Source organism: Equus przewalskii, chromosome 1 (genome assembly GCF_037783145.1).
Source record: "Equus przewalskii isolate Varuska chromosome 1, EquPr2, whole genome shotgun sequence".
NCBI lineage: Eukaryota > Metazoa > Chordata > Mammalia > Perissodactyla > Equidae > Equus > Equus przewalskii.
This window is the reverse complement of record NC_091831.1, coordinates 2,567,343-2,585,495: the sequence shown is the minus strand read 5'-3', so window position 1 is coordinate 2,585,495 and position 18,153 is coordinate 2,567,343. Positions and strand designations below refer to the sequence as shown.

Genomic DNA, 18,153 nt, shown 5'->3' with positions numbered 1-18,153 from the left:
TGACAAGTGACACTGTGGAGAGAACGCACCATCCAAGGAAGGAGAAGAACGAGACTCCCTGACACATGGGCAGGGAGTTCTGGGCGTTTGGCCATAAGAAGTAGAGGCTCACTCAGTGAAAACACCAGGGCCCCTTGGTGACTGTGTGTGCTCCTCTGGTGACCACTGCAGCTGACATTGCCCACAAGACCTGCTGGTGTCAGGGAGCACACCTCTCACTTCCCACCATTCTTATCAGGCACTTCCATGTGCAACACATCACCATGAGGACTTGCTTATCAGAAAGTTCAAGGTAGCCACTGCCTCTGGAACGTTCCCCATCTGGGTGAGGGCATCCTTACCATGCCACGAGCAGATTGGGATGTCCTAACATGCAGGTAGGTGGCCGGCAAGGATGACAGAGGATGGAGCCAGTGGTCCTGGCCTTCCTGCACCTCCAGTGGGTCTCTCTGCTCCTCGTCTCCCTGAGACCTGGTGGACTCTGAGCTACGGCTGACTACCAGCAGACCCCCAAGAACGGAGCTGGCGGGACACGCTTTGAGCTAATTGAGTGAAACAGGCACAGCTCCCAAGGGCAGAGCAGCCCTTCTCCTGGTGGCAGATCGCAGCGTCAGGAGTCAGTAGAGTGTGTTGTTACTGAGGTTTCCATATGTGTGACGCCGAGATTGATGAGGATGTCAGGCCCCGTCACGTGCAAAGTCACTTCTCAGTCGGGGAATGAAGTCACAGAAGAAGCCAGTATGGCGGCTGCCCCTTCATCCTGTAAGGCCAAGAGTCCCTCCTCCACTTCTCATGAAAGGCAAACCCAGCCTGTAAGGTACAGTGGAGTCTTTCAACACTCACATCCTCAACCAAGGCTGCTCAACAAAGCCAAGAAACTCTCCTTCCAGAGGAATTGAGTCAGAAAAGCAGAAAACAAGGAGCACAGGGCAGGCCTTGGCAGCATCTCCATCACCTCGGGGAAACAGTGCACAGTCCATCCAGGAGGCCTAACTCTGATTCAGAGAGCACCCCATGGAGAGGAGCTCCTCCGTGCGCGAGCCAGCATCAGCTGTTCTCGGGGGCATGATGACCCGTGCCATCGCCCAGCTGGCTCTCCTGAAGGGCCTCTTGCCCCATTCTGCTGGAGAGTCAGGGAGAAGATGGCCAGAGAGCAGGCTCCACCCACGGAAGCCCAGGCAGGGCTCGTGCTGGTGTATAATTTACAGGCAACCCACATCAAGATGGTGGCGACGGCCGAGGGACAGTGTGAGCTCCCGGATCCCATTCAGCATATTGCACTGTAACATGGCAATATCGAGGAAGAAAAAACATGGCTTACCAATTAGAAGGTTCTAGTGCTCAAGGTCATGTCTTCCATAAGTATGGTAGTACCCCCTTATCCACGGAGGATATGTCCCAAGATCCCCAGGGGATGCCTGAAGCCACGGATAGAACCGAATCCTATATACGCTATGTTTTCCCTATACATTCATACCTATGATACGGTTTAACTTATAAATTAGGCACAGGAAGAGACTAACAACAACTAACAATAAAATAGAACCATTATCACTATAGACTGTAGAAACTTGCCAGCATCACTACTCTTGCGCTTTGGGGCTGTTATTAAGTAAAACAAGCGTTACCTGAACATAACCACTGCGATGCCGTGACAGTCAACCTGATAACACAGATGATAACGATACACTGTAGTAAAAGTTACGTTACATGAATGTGGTCTCTCTCTCTCAAAATACCTCATGGTACTGTGCTCACCCTTCTTCTTGTGGTGATGTAAGATGGCACAATGCCCACATGATGACACGAAGTGGGGTGAATGACAAAGGCATTGTGACATGGCGTCTCAGGCAGGAGGGCGTGAGATTTCATCACGCTACTCGGAACAGTGTGCAATTTAAAACTGATAAGTTGTTTATTTCTGGAATTTTCCATCAAATATTTTCAGACCTTGGTTGACTGTGGGTACCGAAACCACGGAAAGTGAAACTCAGATCCGAGGGCCCAACTGTACAATCCCCTGAGGAGAGCACCACCGAGGCCATGGGACAGGGCCACATGCTTGTCTGAGTTTATCCCAATTCCCCTCAATGGGATTCGTTGTAAAGTGAGCCTGCCTCAGAGACACATTTGAGAGAGTGTTAAAACTTTATTGTTGAAGACCCCAAATAGCATTTGTGGCATAAAAAAAAATAAACAGTGTCTTTGTCCTGGATTCCAGGCACCAAACTCCAAAGCCCTCGAATTTGCTGAGTAATAGGAGCTTGTTATTTATAACAAGCCCCTTGGACCACACCCGAGTTCATCTAAGGCAGTGACTCTTGGAAGATGGCTGGTCATAAGAAAGACGAACCACAGAATTGGTGGGATAGGCATTTCAGCCCCAGCCCCCAACCTCCAGGGAGGGGAGGCGAGCTGCAGATGGAGTTGGGTCACTTGACCAATAATGTCATCAATCTTGCCTGTGTGACGAAACAGCCCCGAAGCCCCCTGAGAGCTTCGAGGCTGGGGAACACGTGGACGTCCTGGGAGGGCGGTGCACCTGATGAGGGCAGGGATGCTCTGCCCTGCCCCGTACCTCCCCTGTGCATCTCTCCATCTGGCTGTTCCTCAGCTGTATCCTTTATAATAAAACCATCATCATAAGTAAACCACTTTTCTAAGTTCTGTGAGTCATTCAAGCAAATTATCAAACCTGAGGGGAGGTTGCGGGAGGTTCCAAATTTGCAATCAGCCAGGCAGAAATGCAGGTGACCCCAGGCCCCATTTGTGATGAGTCTGAAGTGGGGCAGTCTTATGGGACTGAGCGCTCAGCCTGTGGGGTCTGGGCTAACTCCAGGAGTCGGCGTCAGACTGAATGAACTGTAGGATACTCCGCACGTGTTGGGAGAATTGGAGAATTGGTTCTTGTTAGGAAACAACACAGTGTGAAGATAAGGAGGCCCTGACCCAAGAGGCGTCCCCAGGGTGCAGAGCAGTTTCAGCTAAAGGCAGAGGGTGGGAGGCCACCACGTGCTGGCCAACACCGACCACTGACCATACAAAGAAGGCACAGATGCCAGTGTTTCCAGTTGGAGTATGGTTTACCAACATAGGCAGGTGATCAGGGCAGGGTCACAGGGCATGACAGATGCCCAACGTGCCCTTTGACATCTCTAGTCACCAGGGACACTATGCGAGGCTGACGTCAGACCCGGGGACCATGGCAGGCTGCGTTCCTACCGGGACAGCACTTTAAGCGGACACAAGTGGTTGCTATTAATGTTCTCTAAATTGGTGTTCCTCCCAACTGTATCCTGAACTCTAATCTTCAGGTTTGAAAACTAATTTTTACTATAGTAACCTTTTTTATTCTGCTCCCAAATTACTCCATTATAAAAGGACATTTTTAAAAACCAAAGACGGTGGCTCCCTCGTGGAGGGTCTTCTGAGCGTGCCATCGTCAAAGACCAGGAATCCTCAGCGGGCAAATGGAGAAAGCCAGACACATCTTTAATTAACAGCCATACAGTCCTGCTTTTCTGGGAGTAGAGGGAAAAAATCCTTTGAAGCTGAAGGCATGCTGCGTTTTCTTCAGACATTGTCTCTCGCTGATATATACACATGCAACAGCATTATTATTTTAATACATATTCACAAATATATTGGAGCAGGACAACTTATCACTTCAATACTCTTTCTTTCTGCAGAATGTGACAACAGAGTAGAACTATACCTGCCATGAGTTGCAAATTAATTTTTTAAAGCACAATGCTATCTAAGGAGCATGCATTTTCTCTTTGGTGACCACAAGCAAATGCTGGGACAAGACAAGGCTCATTGCTCTCGGTTTCCAGGCATCTTACCAGGGGGATCCGGGCACCGGAGTAGAGGCCACGGGTCTGCTGCCTTTTGCTGCGCTGTTCTCTCCAGTCACTAGGATCGATGGAGGCTCCTTTCAACAGAAAGAGGAGAGCATTTTTTTCTTTTAGTTTAAACACTCACCTTCAATTACAGGCAAGCAAGTAAAGAATAACAGGCCTCCTGCAGACAGACCTGCCTACAGTAGCCAGTAAATAATGACCCGCTCAGTACAGCAAAGCAAATGGGCCTGGGCAATTATGCTGAGAACAGAATGAATGGCACAACGGTCTATGTTGAGTAACTCAGACAAAGGCATCCCCCTAATCATCCCAAATTGGCTGAGCCGCCTGCTTCAGCAGACATGGAGACAGGCAGTGGCAGGTGGGAGATTGCTTCTGGATGCCTTGATGACTTAGGGGCAGAAAATCCCACTGGATTCATCTTCAGAAACATGCTGACCAGCGGTGGGCACCATGCCGCCAAAATGTTGCATTCAGTGGCCGAGAACCTGGAAGCTCTGAGGGGTTTTGGTGCAGCCAGGGCTGGCCCAGCCGGGTCCCTTGAAGGCAGGAGGAGTGACAAGCCCTTGTCCCTGTGGCATCCCGTTGCTCTGGTGACGAGCCCCTTTCTGGAGCATCTACCCGGGCAGGTTCAGGGGTGTTCACATCGTGCAGGCGATTCCAGGCACAGTGGGGTTGAACATCACTGTCTCTGTGTCTCCATTTAGAAAATAAAGAGTCTTTGAACATTACGTCACCTAGAAGAAAATGATGATTTATTCCCTACATTTAAAAAGAAAAAGAAAAAAGAAAAAAGAAAACTGTGGCTGGAACACAGGATCATTGTTACGGACAGATTTGGGAGAGAAACTGAAGTTGCTCAAGATAGGAAAATACAGAGGATTACACCACCAACTAGATGGAAACCCACAATTTTGAGTAACCCAGGGTGCATCGATGTGTGATGGACACTGGATCTTTGTTAAACAAAGTGAAAACAATGCCAGATTCCTACAGGTGGTACTGCAAAATCACAAAGAGGAATTTTTTAAAAGTAAGAGTCATTTCAATTTTATAGCAGCTAAAGGAGGAAGGCAGCTCACGGTGAGCACAATAGATTCTAGTTGGGGGGGGGTGGGCGTTCTTCTTCTCCCAGCTGCTCCCATGGTTTTAATCTCAAACTTAGAATAACATGATAAAGATTGTGTTCTCTTTCTCTCAGAAAATGAGGTGAGATTAAAAGATACCAGTGCAACAGCCAGGTTCTGAGCTGAGAACGTCGAGTGCAACGAAAGCTCTAGATTCATCTAAAAAAAAATTGAATGTTGCCACAAAATTTTAGAATCTCTTGTTTCTCCCACCGTCAATGGCAGTGCTCTATAAGATAGCATAGGTGAGGAGACGATTAACCCCTTGCTTGAATGATCAAAGCTAAAGGCAGTCAGTGCTCCAGGGCCCAGTGTGGGCACCCGGTGCGGGGCTGGCCTCACAAGGGGACAGCGTTTGCACCAAAAGCCAAGCATGCTTGTTCCAGGCCCCCGAGGGCTGCACTGGGGTCAGCACACATTTCTATCATTTCAGTCCCCTTTCAGACCGAGTAGTTGGAAATGAAAGTGCTGAAGTATGGAAGCCATGAAACATGAAAATCAAACAAAAAGTTGAAAGAACCCCAAGCGCCTATAAGAGCCAAGGTGAAATCAACCCCAGACAATGGGGCGCTCGGCTAAAACCTTTGACAACAGCATGAACACTGCCCATCCAGGAGATGTGGACTGAGAAGGGTCACATTATCAGGAATGAAGGCCCAGTGCAATGAGAGGTGGCCAAGAGGAAGGACGAGACGTTCTGAGATGAAAACACTCATTTCCAGTGCCATCTTGGGGGGAGGGCAGCTCGGGGAGGGCACCTGTGCAACCTCACACCATAACGTCTGGGAAGAGGGCTCGTCTCATGCACGCGTGCTCCTCCTGCTCTTTTACTGGGGTCTCCTGGGGCCCCTCATTCACTCTGACAGGTAATTATGTTGAATAAATGATTTGTCATTTATAGAATTATCCTTAAGTTTGTAAGTTTAAGAGCGATGTCTTTTAGAGTTTTCGGGTCGTAGAAAATGTCTTTGTTTCCCATGAGAAAATAAGGTCAGGATAAATAATTAACATAATAGGGAGCATTCACAAACTGTGGTGTTAAAAAACATACTAAGACTAGAGTGTATATTACTGATCCAATTAGAGAAACGAGGGGAGATTTTCATTATGAAACCAAGTGAACAATGAAACCCAAGGAGGGGGCTCTGAGGCTCGAGTTGCCCCAGCTAATTATCCCAGTAGACACGGTGGGACGGGATCTGCGATGGGGACTGACGCTGAGATGTGGTGATGCTGGCATTCTCCACCTCTAGTCACCAAGGCCTCCCACATGAGGCACGAGCACAGGTAATGATTTCCTGCTGGTGATAAAAATGGCTAATCATGGCATAAAACTTCCCTTCCACGCTAAAGTAATAAAAGTGAATTAGACACACAGAGCCCACCGATAAAGAAAGTATTTAAGGCACTAGAAGGACTATCTGTTTAATAAATATGTAATTCTGGCATGGATGTTAATCTCCTATGGAGAAATCCTACACTGGGGAGAGAAAGTTTAATTTGCACTAACATTCGTGGTCAATTTTCGCCATTTGACATCGGCCCTGATGATGGGGAAGGAGTGGACCATCCAGTGACAGTGCCTGAGAGGGGAATGTCTTCATGGGGGAAGCCGGCGGGGTAGAAACATTACACAGAGCCTGAGGCCGGGACGTAGCTGACGAAAGTAAAGTAGGAGCGAATGTTAACAGCACACCCAGTCGGACCAGAGGCCTCCAGCATATTTGACAGATCAGAGCAAATTAAGTGCCACTTGTCACTTTCCAATGTGGCAGTAAAAGCTAATTCCTGGGTTGTTCCCAGGACGTAAATGTACCAAACGCATCCTCAGTCAATATTTAACATCCTATCCGGCAAAGAGAAGGACTGAGATCAGAATGCATTAAGGAAAAAGCAAACGTGCACTGGGGGTTTTTTTAACAATAAAATCCAAATATGAGCTACAGCCTTGCCTGCGTGGTGAGGGTCAGCCTGCAGCCTGGCCACCACGACACTCTTCTTGAAATGTGGGGACCCTGTACCTGCACAGGATGCCAGGGTCACCGCCTACACCCTTCCCAACACAGCACCAACCAAGCTCTGGGATCCGGATCCAGAGAGGAAGGCCAGGTGGCTTTTACCTAACCTCTGGGATGATTTACCCTTTCCCTCAGTGTCCTGGCATGTGTGGATTTCCCTCTTTCACACGGCGGACCACAAAGTGCCAGTGCTCAGAGCCATACAGGCAAACAGGTGCAGAGGGTGTGCTGGCCCTTCGCCCTCTGAACCCAGGGCTTTGTGTCTCTAAAACATGCAGTGGGTCCCGAGACTCACCTTGCCTCCTTCGTCCCCAGCCGGGCTCTTCCTGTCCGCGTGCAGCATCAGGGCAGGCGGGCGGGGTGCGAGGCTGCGCTCTCTGCTTTTATCTGTGGGACCAAAACAATTGTCATTAGCATTCCATTTGTCACATCAGTTTGGAAAAACTAAACAAGGATAAAATGCAGCCTTGAAAATTGTAACTGGTTAGCAAACACAGTGCAGCCCACGGAAAGGTTGTGCTGTGACGTCACCTCATCTGTGGTCTGGTGACAAAGTCCCTTAATGACGTCAAACTCCTCTGGCAACTCCCTCTATATCTACGTGCATCATCATCCATGATGCTATTGGCCACACCTCATGGCCCACTACGTGAGTTACCGACGGATGGGACACAGGCCTCCCTGACAAGGACAAGGGCCAATGTGGGACAGCAGGCTTCAATGGCTGGTGGCCATGATGGGCCACATTGGCTCTGACCCTGATGGGGGGAACTGGAGGGGTTCACACTGGTCAGACCCTTGGTTACCTTCCTTCGCTCATCACTAAAGTGGGTGCTGGCTTTGCCTCGGGCCAGCCCACACAGCACTACACAAAAGCAGTTGGGGAGGAAGGAAGGAAATGGCCCAAACGTGGATTCTGGGTATGAAAGCAAAGTTGAGGTCTCATCTTATCCTAAAATGTCTACATAGCCCCCAGATGTTTGCAAGTGGTCAACAGGTGCCATGAAAGACAGCAAGAGCCACCACAGCTTCGACACCAAGAAGTAAAACAACAAACCCGAACCATCAAGCTACACACCTACCTAACAAACAGACAAATTAACTGAAGACACGTGGGACCCCTCGCAGGCTGGAAGGCCAGGGCCCTCTGGAAGCAGAGGGACTGCTGGACTCGGAGCTCCCATCTGGTCTGGGCAGCACAGCTGGGAGGATCCTGGGCCAGAACCTTCCCCGTGGAAGGGAGGAAGGGGGGACGGTGAGGACCTTGTTACATGTGCGTGTGTGCATGTGTCTGGGTGTGTCTATGCATATGTGCATGCGCATACACACACGGCAGCAGCAGGAGAGGAGCTCTCGGCCTCTTCAGGCCCACACCTCTGTGCCTGGAGAGCAGAGGCAGGGGAGGATCCGAGTTGGGAGGCCAAAAGGGCCCATTTCACTTCCATCCCGTCTTCCTCAACCCACTGCAAACTCGGGCTTCCTCTGGCCCCATCCTGGGGAGGAGGTTTGCAGGAAGACCCCATGGGCTCAGAGCCCCTGTGGGCCCAGCCATCATGCTCACAGTGGGCATCTGCACCTGGAACCCTTGTGGCTATAGAGTGAGGGCCAGCCTGCAGGGCAACCAGCTGCCGAGCCCTCGGGGAGGAAGGGCCTCCCTCTGGCAACAGTCGGTTAACAGCTGTACTTCAGAGGAGGAGCAGCCCCAGGGAGCAGTTCTGGACTTGGATCTAACGTCCCATCCACACACAGGTGCTGCGTGTGGACAAGGCAGGAGCACAGGGAGCCCTTCCCTTCATCAGTCGAGCTGAGGGATGGATGCACAGAGAGTGTTAGGACCACAGCAAGGCTCATCGTCTACTTGCTGTCACTCTCAAGAGCGCCCTGGCCTGTGGGCTCTCCCCACTGGGCAGCTGGCTAGTCCTGGATGTTAGATGCCCTTAGCTCAGGCTGGCAGCACACAGACCAAGCATGGACTCCTGGCCTCCCTGGCCTCCTCCTGTTTTTAGCGTCTCACCCCATATGTGTCTAGAGCCCCACTATGCCCGCACTGTTCCTTCACACAGAGGAGGCCAGTGCTGACCACCAGACTCCTGGAGAGCTGAGACCACGACCAAGAGACACGCCTTGGGGCCTGGCAACCAAATGTGAGTCCATTTCAAAATCAACCTTGGAGAAGGAATGATCAGCTTTGCGTTAACGGTATAACCTCCTAACCTGGAGGGCAGTGGAAAAGTTCTGTTATCACTCACGGTGATAAGCAGAGCACCCAGATTGTTGACATTTCCAGAACGCTTAAGAATTACTCCCCAAAGCCTACTTCTCATCATGATGCAAAAGGCAGCCTGGAGCCTGGACACCAAGATCTCTGCCCTGGATCCACACAGGGCTGTCCTGTCCTCCCCTCTGTTTCTGTGTCTGCAGAATGGGTTAGCAGTTCACGGCAACTACATCAGAGAGAAGAACTGACAGATGGGGAACGATCTAGGAAAATGGTCACTTGCGGTATGACTTGAAGGCAAAATGTGGTAGAAACTGAAGCACTGTTTGAAAACTGGAGGCAAACAGACAAGTGTGACTCCGTTTCCCAGGCATCTGGGGAGAGTGGGTTTTTCTTTTTGGAATCACATGACCAGTTCCCTCGCTGTTTTATGTACTATGTAGGGACCCTCATCCTCAGTCAATAACGATGGGTTCACCAATGTCAATGTCAAAGCCGCTTGTGCCCACACTCCCTCCCGTGGCTGCCCACTCCTCTCCTTTACTCAGGAGATGGTTTTTGAGGTGGACACCTGATGATCTAAATACCCGGAGCCCTCAGTGGCAGGACTGTCCTTTTCTGGTCAAACAAGCTGTAAAGCAAGGGAGAGGTGATTCCATTAGGTCAATGATAGATTTCCTGGATACTCTGCCCCACCCCACCCCTCCTACGGAGCTCCTTTTGGGCTTCAGCCCAGGCCACGTCTGTCTGGGCACACACCAATGTGTGTGTGTGTGTGGGGGGGGGACGACCAGAGGCATCTGAGAGGCAGTTCTGAAGCCCCAGCTCGTCTCCCACCTGCAGCCAAGGAAACGGGATGGGGAGCAGGTGCCAGAGGGGGTCAGAGGAGGTCTGCACTGAAGGCTGGGTGTGGGCAGCAGGATGGCTAGAGGGGCCAGAGAAACGCATGGGCCTGCGTCGGGGGACCTTGAGGAGAGAGCCCCAGAGAGGGTGGATGTCTGAAGAAGCCATCAGAGCAGGTTTTGTGAGAAAGAAAGAGGCGGGGCTCTAGGAGGCCGACGTTGAAGGAGCTGCCCAGGGGGTCAGGCAGGACCTGGACCCTTGTCCCTCGCTGAGCGTGGGAGACCAGAGAATAAAAATAAGCTGAAGAGGGTGCTGGCCAGGTGGCTCAGCAGTTAAGTTCACACGTTCTGCCTCAGCTGCCAGGGGTTCGCCAGTTCGGATCCCCAGTGTGGACATGGCACCACTTGGCAAGCCATGCTGTGGTAGGCGTCCCACATATAAAGTAGAGGAAGATAGGCACAGATGTTAGTTCAGGGCCAGTCTTCCTCAGCAAAATGAGGATTGGTGGCAGATGTTAGCTCAGGGCTAATCTTCCTCAAACAAACAAAAAGCTGAAGAAACCCAGCGTAAAGCAGGCCCACGGAAGGGGGCAGGAAAGCTTCCGCTTCAGAAGAAGTCACGTGTTGTGGTTATGGCCCTGGACTCCACCGCTTAATCACTGGATTGAGACCTGCGTGGTGGCTAGAAGGGAGCAGATGGCTTTTTACTGCCTGACCGTGGACCAGAGCCAGTCGGTCTGGATTTCATCCGAGTCTGAACAAGCCGTGCAGGGAAAGAATGGGGGTGCGTGGTGCTTCCACGCCCCGCGCCCCAGGCTTCCGCGCAGCAGCCCGCTGTAAAGATGCAGCCGTCCTTAACAGAAGCGCGGGGTGGTGCGCAAAAAGGATGATCAGAAAAACACGTGTGAGGAAGCCGACAGCCAAGACACGTGCCTACAGCGCTATTCTCAAATGAGGGTAGGATTGCTGCGTTTATTCCCTCATTATCTTGAGAAAACATATTAAAATCTTTCTTTTATTGAAAACGGTTGATCTATGTAAAACTCCACTCTTCAAATCTGGCTCTGAGATAAATGGGGTTGCGTTGTTCCTGGTGACTGCTGCTCGGAGAAGATGCTTTTGACGATTACTTGAAAGCCCCTGATCAGACGTATCCCCCAGAATCACCGTGACAAATGCCTGTGCCCGGCCCTGCACAGTTTCCTTAATCGCTGGCACTTTGGAACAGCCATTGATTTCGCAGGCACCCAGGAGGCGCGCGGCGGGGCGGGGCGCCTGGGGCTCTGCGCGTAATTGGGTCCGCGCCTCGCACTCCATCGCGGAAGCGCTCGCTCTACGGCTCTCCGTGGGCCACTTCTGGGGTCCACTCTGACATGCTTAAGTACTCTCTGCTCTGGGCCTCTCCACAAACTCCGATGATGTTGTCATAAAAGGCTCCCTTGAGGGTGGAGGAGAAGTAGTTTATGGAGGAAAGCCGACAAGTTGTAACACTACAGGGGCTCAAGTACTCAGGGGCGCAGGCGATTATTTCCGCCCTCTGAGAGAGGCAGGAGGGTAATATCTTTCCGTGCAAGTCGTCTATTGATCAAGCCCAACTCTGTGATTTGAAGTGCTCTCAAATGGCCTTGGTTTGATTTTCCTCCTGGCAGGGCTGTGCTGCGCGACGAGGGGGACTGGAAAGGTCGCGTGGAAGTCTGCAAGGAGAAAAGGGGTCTGTGCCGAAAACTGACACGTCAATCAACCGCCATGCTTGTATTTACCGCCCAGGGAATCCAGCACGACCCTGGTTGCCTGTGGGGAAAGCGATGTGAGCAAGTAGATGGCTCCTTGCCTCAGCGTTGCAGGAACTGGTGAGGGGGCCCCGGGGGCACATACAACAGGAGCCCTCAGAAGGCGAATAGTGGCAATAACTTGTCCCTTTGAAAAGAGTGGGAAAGGAAACTCCCGCTCCTTCTCTTGGGCAAGACTTGGCGTCGGAAACTTCTGCAGCTCAGCAATCAATGAACCTCATTTCCCCAAAAGGAGAGGGAGGCGGGCTCGCTGGGCCCTGGTCTGAGGTCAGGGTCCGCGGCCAGCTTTCCAGCACATCACTTCTTGGCCATTAGCTCACATCTAAGCCACTTGTTCACTTAAGTCCCAGAAACGTGAAGACTCGAAGGTGACTGTCATCGTCTGGTTTGGGGAAACAGATCAAAGACAGCTTCAATATGACAGTAATGGGCCAGCAAGGTCTGGTGGCAGTGGTGCACCCTAGCTTCAGAAATGGCTGATTCTACTGACTAAAGCGCTAGGATCTTTTTAAACATTCAAAAATGGCTTTTTGTAAAATTATTAAAATGAAGAACTACTGAAGAGAAGTCAAAATTGTCTAACTTGTCAAAAAGATATAAGAAGTATTATTCAAATAATTCAAAGGGAGATTCTGAAATCCAGTCTAATTTTAATTCCATAAATATTGACCTCTCTCGGTCTCAGGTTCCTCATCCATAAAAGGAACTAATCTCCTAGGTTTCTCCCAATCTAGGATTCTACAAGTCAACAGGATATCTGGGACTGCTCAAGGTATATCCCGAAAAAACGGAAGACACACATAGCGACCTTGGAGGGCCAGCAAAGACAGTCGTCTTCTGGTTTCCTGTTGAGGATGGAGGACTGACCCCAAGGAAGAGGGCCAGAGAGAGAACTGACCTTTTATTTTCTGAAAGCCAATGGTGACCTCCGATGGATGGTTCCTTTGGAACCAGCCTCCTACAAATTTGGAATTAGGTAGGAAATCTGCTCTGAGACTGAAGAGACCCCTGATCCACAGATAGTCTCTACCACATGACCCTGACAGTGACATCCTGGGGGTGCCCCCAAATTTGGAGGGCAAGGCGGGATGACTTGGGTTGTCTGACTGTCACAGACCATTGGCCGTCATGGGAAGGATTTACAAAGACAATCCACACTATTAATCCCCATGCACTTGGCCTCAGCCTGCAGCTGGAAGTGAACAGTGGCACTGGCCCAATGGACGAGTCATTGTAGGAGAACCGAGCCTGGAAACACATCTCTCCAGGGACCTCCATTCCTGGAGAGGACTGTGTAGGTGCAGAGGTGTGGGTGGTAGGGAACAATCCTGGGGTCACTGGGCTCCATTTTCTGTGTTTGCCACAATCTAATGACCCCATTTCCGTATGTGCACGTCTCACCTCCAAGAACAAATAACGTGTCATCCACTTACAGAAATGTCGTGAGGAGAAGAAACGATGGTATTTTAATCTTGCATACTGTCTCCCCATAAGCACCATCTTAAAATAATTCTGAGATGCTCGGGCAAAGTGGCAACAATCATCTCATTTTACACATGAGAAAAATAGACCAGGCGAGTCATCTTCCAGGTTACAAAGTAAACCATCACGGAGGGCTGACATTATTTGTCAATCTAAGTGGCACTGGGCTCCTTTGAAAAATTTGGCAATAAAATAAGGGGGAAAAATGCAATTTATGTTTAAGATAACCAAAATGACACACTCAGGTCCGTTGTATATGGTTCCAAATGAGGCCTGGAGAGTGCATCAATTTTCAGAGTCTGCCTCCTCAATAAGAACTAAAACCTCAAAGGGATACACAGTCCTTGGGAAAGTGTCCAGAGTCCAGTTTCAATGTTGCCCAAATGGTGACTTACTACGAGCTGCTGGCCCGGGGGCCCCGGTAGAAGCAGGAGAGACACAGATTTCAGCCACTGAAAGCAAGCAAACCCGAGAGAACCCCACGGGGACAGGGGGCTTGACTTGGCGGCATGCTGGGAGACATGGCTGCAGCCTGGTGATGGAGCCTGGTGAAGGGAGGATGGTCCTTCAACTCCTTTTCCCTTCAATCCTGTCCCACCAAGGAGACCCATGGGCAGAGCTCAGACCCCACATGCTGTCTCTGGGACAACCACACCACGGCAGGCAAAGTCCTGCTGGTGAGGAGATGCAGACAAAGGCAGGACTGAGCAGCTGCCCTTGGATTCTCAGCTCCCAGCTCAGGGGCTGGAAGGAGGAGGCAGAGGCATGATTCCTGGGCAGCTTCCCCCCAACCCCCTGCTGGATTTCCTCCATGCATGAAAGCTGGGCAGTCAGCGTAGCTGGGCACAGGGGGGGCCAAGGCAGATGGTCGCCGGGGATCCTGTCTTCCTGTCCTCTCCTCTCACCAGGGGACACACAGGCTGGGTCCTCTGTCCCTCCTCAAGGCTTGTTACCACATGGAGCGGCCGACATGGCAGGGACATGAGGCTCAATGGACTGGTAGAGCGTCTGGCAGCCGGGACGTCATGAGTCAGAGGGGTCTTGGGTCAGGAGGTCTCTTGCTAGGGCGGGGAGCTTCGGGAAGCTGGATGCTGAAGCTCTAAACCTGCCTTGCCCCTCCCAGCCTCCTGCTTCCCCAGCAAAGGCTGGCAGTGGAGGTCTGAAGGCACCTTCTCGAATTCACTGAAACTGAAGATTATTGTCATATAAATGGCAAATCATTCCTGAGTTCTCCTAAATTTTTCATAGGTAGTGGTTTCACAGACTTGACAAGCTACAGAGAGAATGCATTTTCTACCCATTTGTAGCATCCTGGATTTCCCTCTGAAGGACAGAAGGGTTTAAAACACTCAGATTGGGGGACTTGGGCTTGGCCTCCTCCCCAAGAAAGCATCACAGGACTGCAACGTGTGGCTCCACCCTATAACCTGACTGCCCCTGTAACTGACTGCACCCCTGTAACCTAACGGCCCCTGTAACTGGCTCCACCTCTGGAATGTGGCTCCACCCCTGCAACGTGGCTCCACCCTATCACCTGACTGCCGCTGTAACTGACTCCACCCCTGTAACTGACTCCACTCCTATAACCCAACTCCACCTGTAACTGACTCCACCTCTGTCACATGACTCCACACCTATAACCTGACTCCACCCCTGTAATGGACTCCACCCCTGTAATGTGGCTCCACCCCTGTGACCTGGCTCCACCCCTTTAATGTGGCTCCACCGCTATCAAGTGACTACACCCTGTATAACATGCCTCCATCCCCTCTGTCCCTAGGCCAGAATTTCCGCATTCTGCCGCTGGTCTGTGTCACTTAGCAAAGATCTGACATCGTCATTGGACAGACTGGCCTGTGGAGATGAGGAGCCATCTTCACTGACTGTTCTAGAACTTGAAGCACTTGCATTCCTTGATGAAGGCAGGCTTCTGAGGAGGAGCGACATTAGAATGGAGATGCAGGAAATGTGCATGGAGCACATGGGCTTTTACGTGCTGGTGGTCACAGCACTTCTCTCTCACTCTCAGCAGGAGGCAGAGACAAGGACACAGGGCCTGCCTCTCCTGCCTCCCTGCTGTGGCATTCTTGCACAGTGGGATATCATGATCTGTGATGGCAACTAGCCCCTGCTGTGCTGTGCCCACAGAGCTACTTCAAAAGTCACCAGGACACTGCAGCTCCCCCAGAAACGGTATCCTGCTATGCCCAGGGAAATTCGGCTCCAATGCAGTGTGTGTCCAAGGAGCGCTCAACAGGGCCAGCTCCCCAGTCCACCTCTCTGACCTCAATAAACCTGTGTTCAATGAATGAATGAATGAACTACAGGTAAGTCCCATGCAATTTCAAAAAATATGTTCAAAATTTCAATTATCTTTCAACAACAGGGATATTAAAGGCAAAAGAGACACATTAAATGAGACAATTTCCATAAGGAAATAAATATATTCTGAGTACTCTATCAGGTATGTGGTGAACCAAGGAGGACCTTACCACAAACTTGGACCAGGAAAAGAGGAGATAAGCAGATAGACAAGGAGGTGGAGGTGGAAATAGAGATGGAGATAGAGATGAAGGTGGAGATGGAGATGGAGACGGGGTGGGGGGTGGGGAAAAAGAGGGAGAGATATTCAAGTAAACCTGCAAACCATCATTTAAAACATTTCCCTCTGGCTCAGGCAGAACATGTTATAAAAGTGCACCGTTCAAGGGGCTGGCCCAGTGGCATAGTGGTTAAGTTCGCATGCTCCACTTCAGCGGCCCCGGGTTCGCAAGTTCAGATTCCAGGCACAGACCTACACACCACTCATCAACCCATGCTGTGAGAGCGTCCCGCATACAAAATAGGGGGAGATTGGCACAGATGTTAGCTCAGTAACAATCTTCCTCCAGCAAAAAGAGGAAGATTGGCAACAGATGGTAGCTCAGGGCCAGTCTTCCTTGCCAGAAAAAAAAAAAGTTCAGCATTCAACCTTTTCCAAAAAGCATAAATCCATTTTGCAGTACCAGGCTGAGTTATTCAAGCAACGCCCACCTTTCAAGGCAGTATGGGAATTACAGCTGCTGAAAGAAGAACATCCACGTGCCATCTACCTCATCCTCAGGATGCAGAGAGCACAACTGGCAGTACTTGTTCCACCAAATTGGTCATCATGAAAGTCACAGCTGGGCTTGTCACTGCAGTTACCCTGGTGACTTGAGCTGGCACCAGGGGCTCAGGTGCCCATCCATCTAAGAAGAGGATGCTGCACTCACCCTCCCACACACACACGTACAAAGACTAGCATTTTGAGGAGGATTTTTTTAGCCATCACAGAAGATAAATGCTTTGCCCATAAACCCACCGCTTAGTTAGGTTACTCTGGTCTACGCATGCCAGAAAGGAATGGAAGAAAAGCTGACATATGTCTGTAAAAATGAACAAGCAAAATGTCAGCACTGTGGCTTTTTCTAAAGGTGACATCAAAAGTAAGTTGTCTCTATCAGAAAAATTACATATACTATATACTGCTTTCGTAACACAGACACCATCTTTGAAAATTGTCCCAAAGTGTATCATTTCGCCTTCTTGGAGGTGAGCCTCTCTTCTGACTCCAGGGCTGTTCACCATCCCCTCTTGCTTGGGTGTTAATGCCTCCCGCATTCTGCCAGGCCCCCAGGGCCACACTAACTTTCGCTTCTGGGGCTACCACAGAGCAGCAGGCCATGCACAAATGTCAGCCAGTGACTAGGGGAGTGACAGGCTGCAGTCATGCCTCCCGGGATGTAACTCCACATGATGCCAGCCTATCTGCTTCCCCCATCTCCACTGAAGCCCGGCGTTCCAGATCACACGCCAGTTTCCTTTAGCCTTTACACATACTTGCGTTCTGGCGCAGTAGGCACCCAGCCCCTGCGCCCTTGGCTGGAGTTTCAAGTCTGTTCCCACTTATCCTTCTCCTCTAGCCATAGGCCCTGGCAGGTTGCTATTTTTTATGTAACCGCCTCTGCAGTCTTGGACAGTTAAGTCTCTTCTCTCTCTTTTGTCCCGAGGCTTTTTCAAGCTTCCTCATGTCCTCCTCGGAGCTTTAACAGGCAGCTGCTTCCAGGGGGGTCTGAAGTCGTGAGGGAGGGAGGTTCTGACAGGGCGGAGTCAAAACAGCAAAGCTCTAGGACCATGTGCCGGGCCCAGGGCCCCGGCAGGTACAGACCTGGCCTGCAGGCCCTGTCCTCGGGCCCCTGGGCGTTCTGCCTGTAGCTGAGGTCTCCCCAGGGGCCCCTGAGGAAGCTGCTCAGAGCCTTTGCACCATGAGCTTACTTGTTTTACTTTTAACAGGATTAAGAATTTAAAAGAAGACAACCACGGGAGTGACGTTCCCAGCTCAGCGGAGGTTTTCCTGGGCTAATGGAGAAACAGGAGAGTCGCCTGACTGAGGCCTTCACGAGGTTTTGGGAGAGGATGGTGCAGGCTTGTAGTGTGAACACCTCTGTTTCCATCAGCCAAGCTTTGGTAGATGTGATAATGAGCATCTCACGGCTCCTGAAGTGTCCTCAAAAGGCTTCAAAGAGCCACCTAAGGGCAGAGCATGCCTCCAGGGCCTCGCTCCAGAAGGCGGGGCTCCATAATCTCTGGGGACAGGACGCCCTGCTCTCACAGCGCCCATCTTAATTTAGAAACTGGTCCTGGATACCTTCACCCTACCTGGGCCTGCAGCCCCACCCCCAACCCCAGGGAGACACCTGGTCACCTGCAGGGCTCCTGGGAAAGCGTGCAGCTCTCGGCGGCCTCCCGCCCCCACCCACAGGCGTCCCCTAGACCCCAGAGGCCGGTCCCT

At 51.0% G+C, this 18,153-nt stretch overlaps 1 protein-coding gene across 1 annotated transcript in view; it reads right to left on the bottom strand.

Annotated features, from left to right (window-relative positions):
• The window catches only part of TCERG1L (transcription elongation regulator 1 like), a 223,690-nt gene that overhangs the window by 70,029 nt on the left and 135,508 nt on the right, over window positions 1-18,153 (bottom strand). The window contains exons 5-6 of the mRNA XM_070560987.1: window positions 7,304-7,395; window positions 3,846-3,934 (exon numbers count right to left, since the gene is read on the bottom strand). Of these exons, the coding sequence (XP_070417088.1) occupies window positions 3,846-3,934; window positions 7,304-7,395 (181 nt within the window). The remainder of the gene's footprint in view (window positions 1-3,845; window positions 3,935-7,303; window positions 7,396-18,153) is intronic.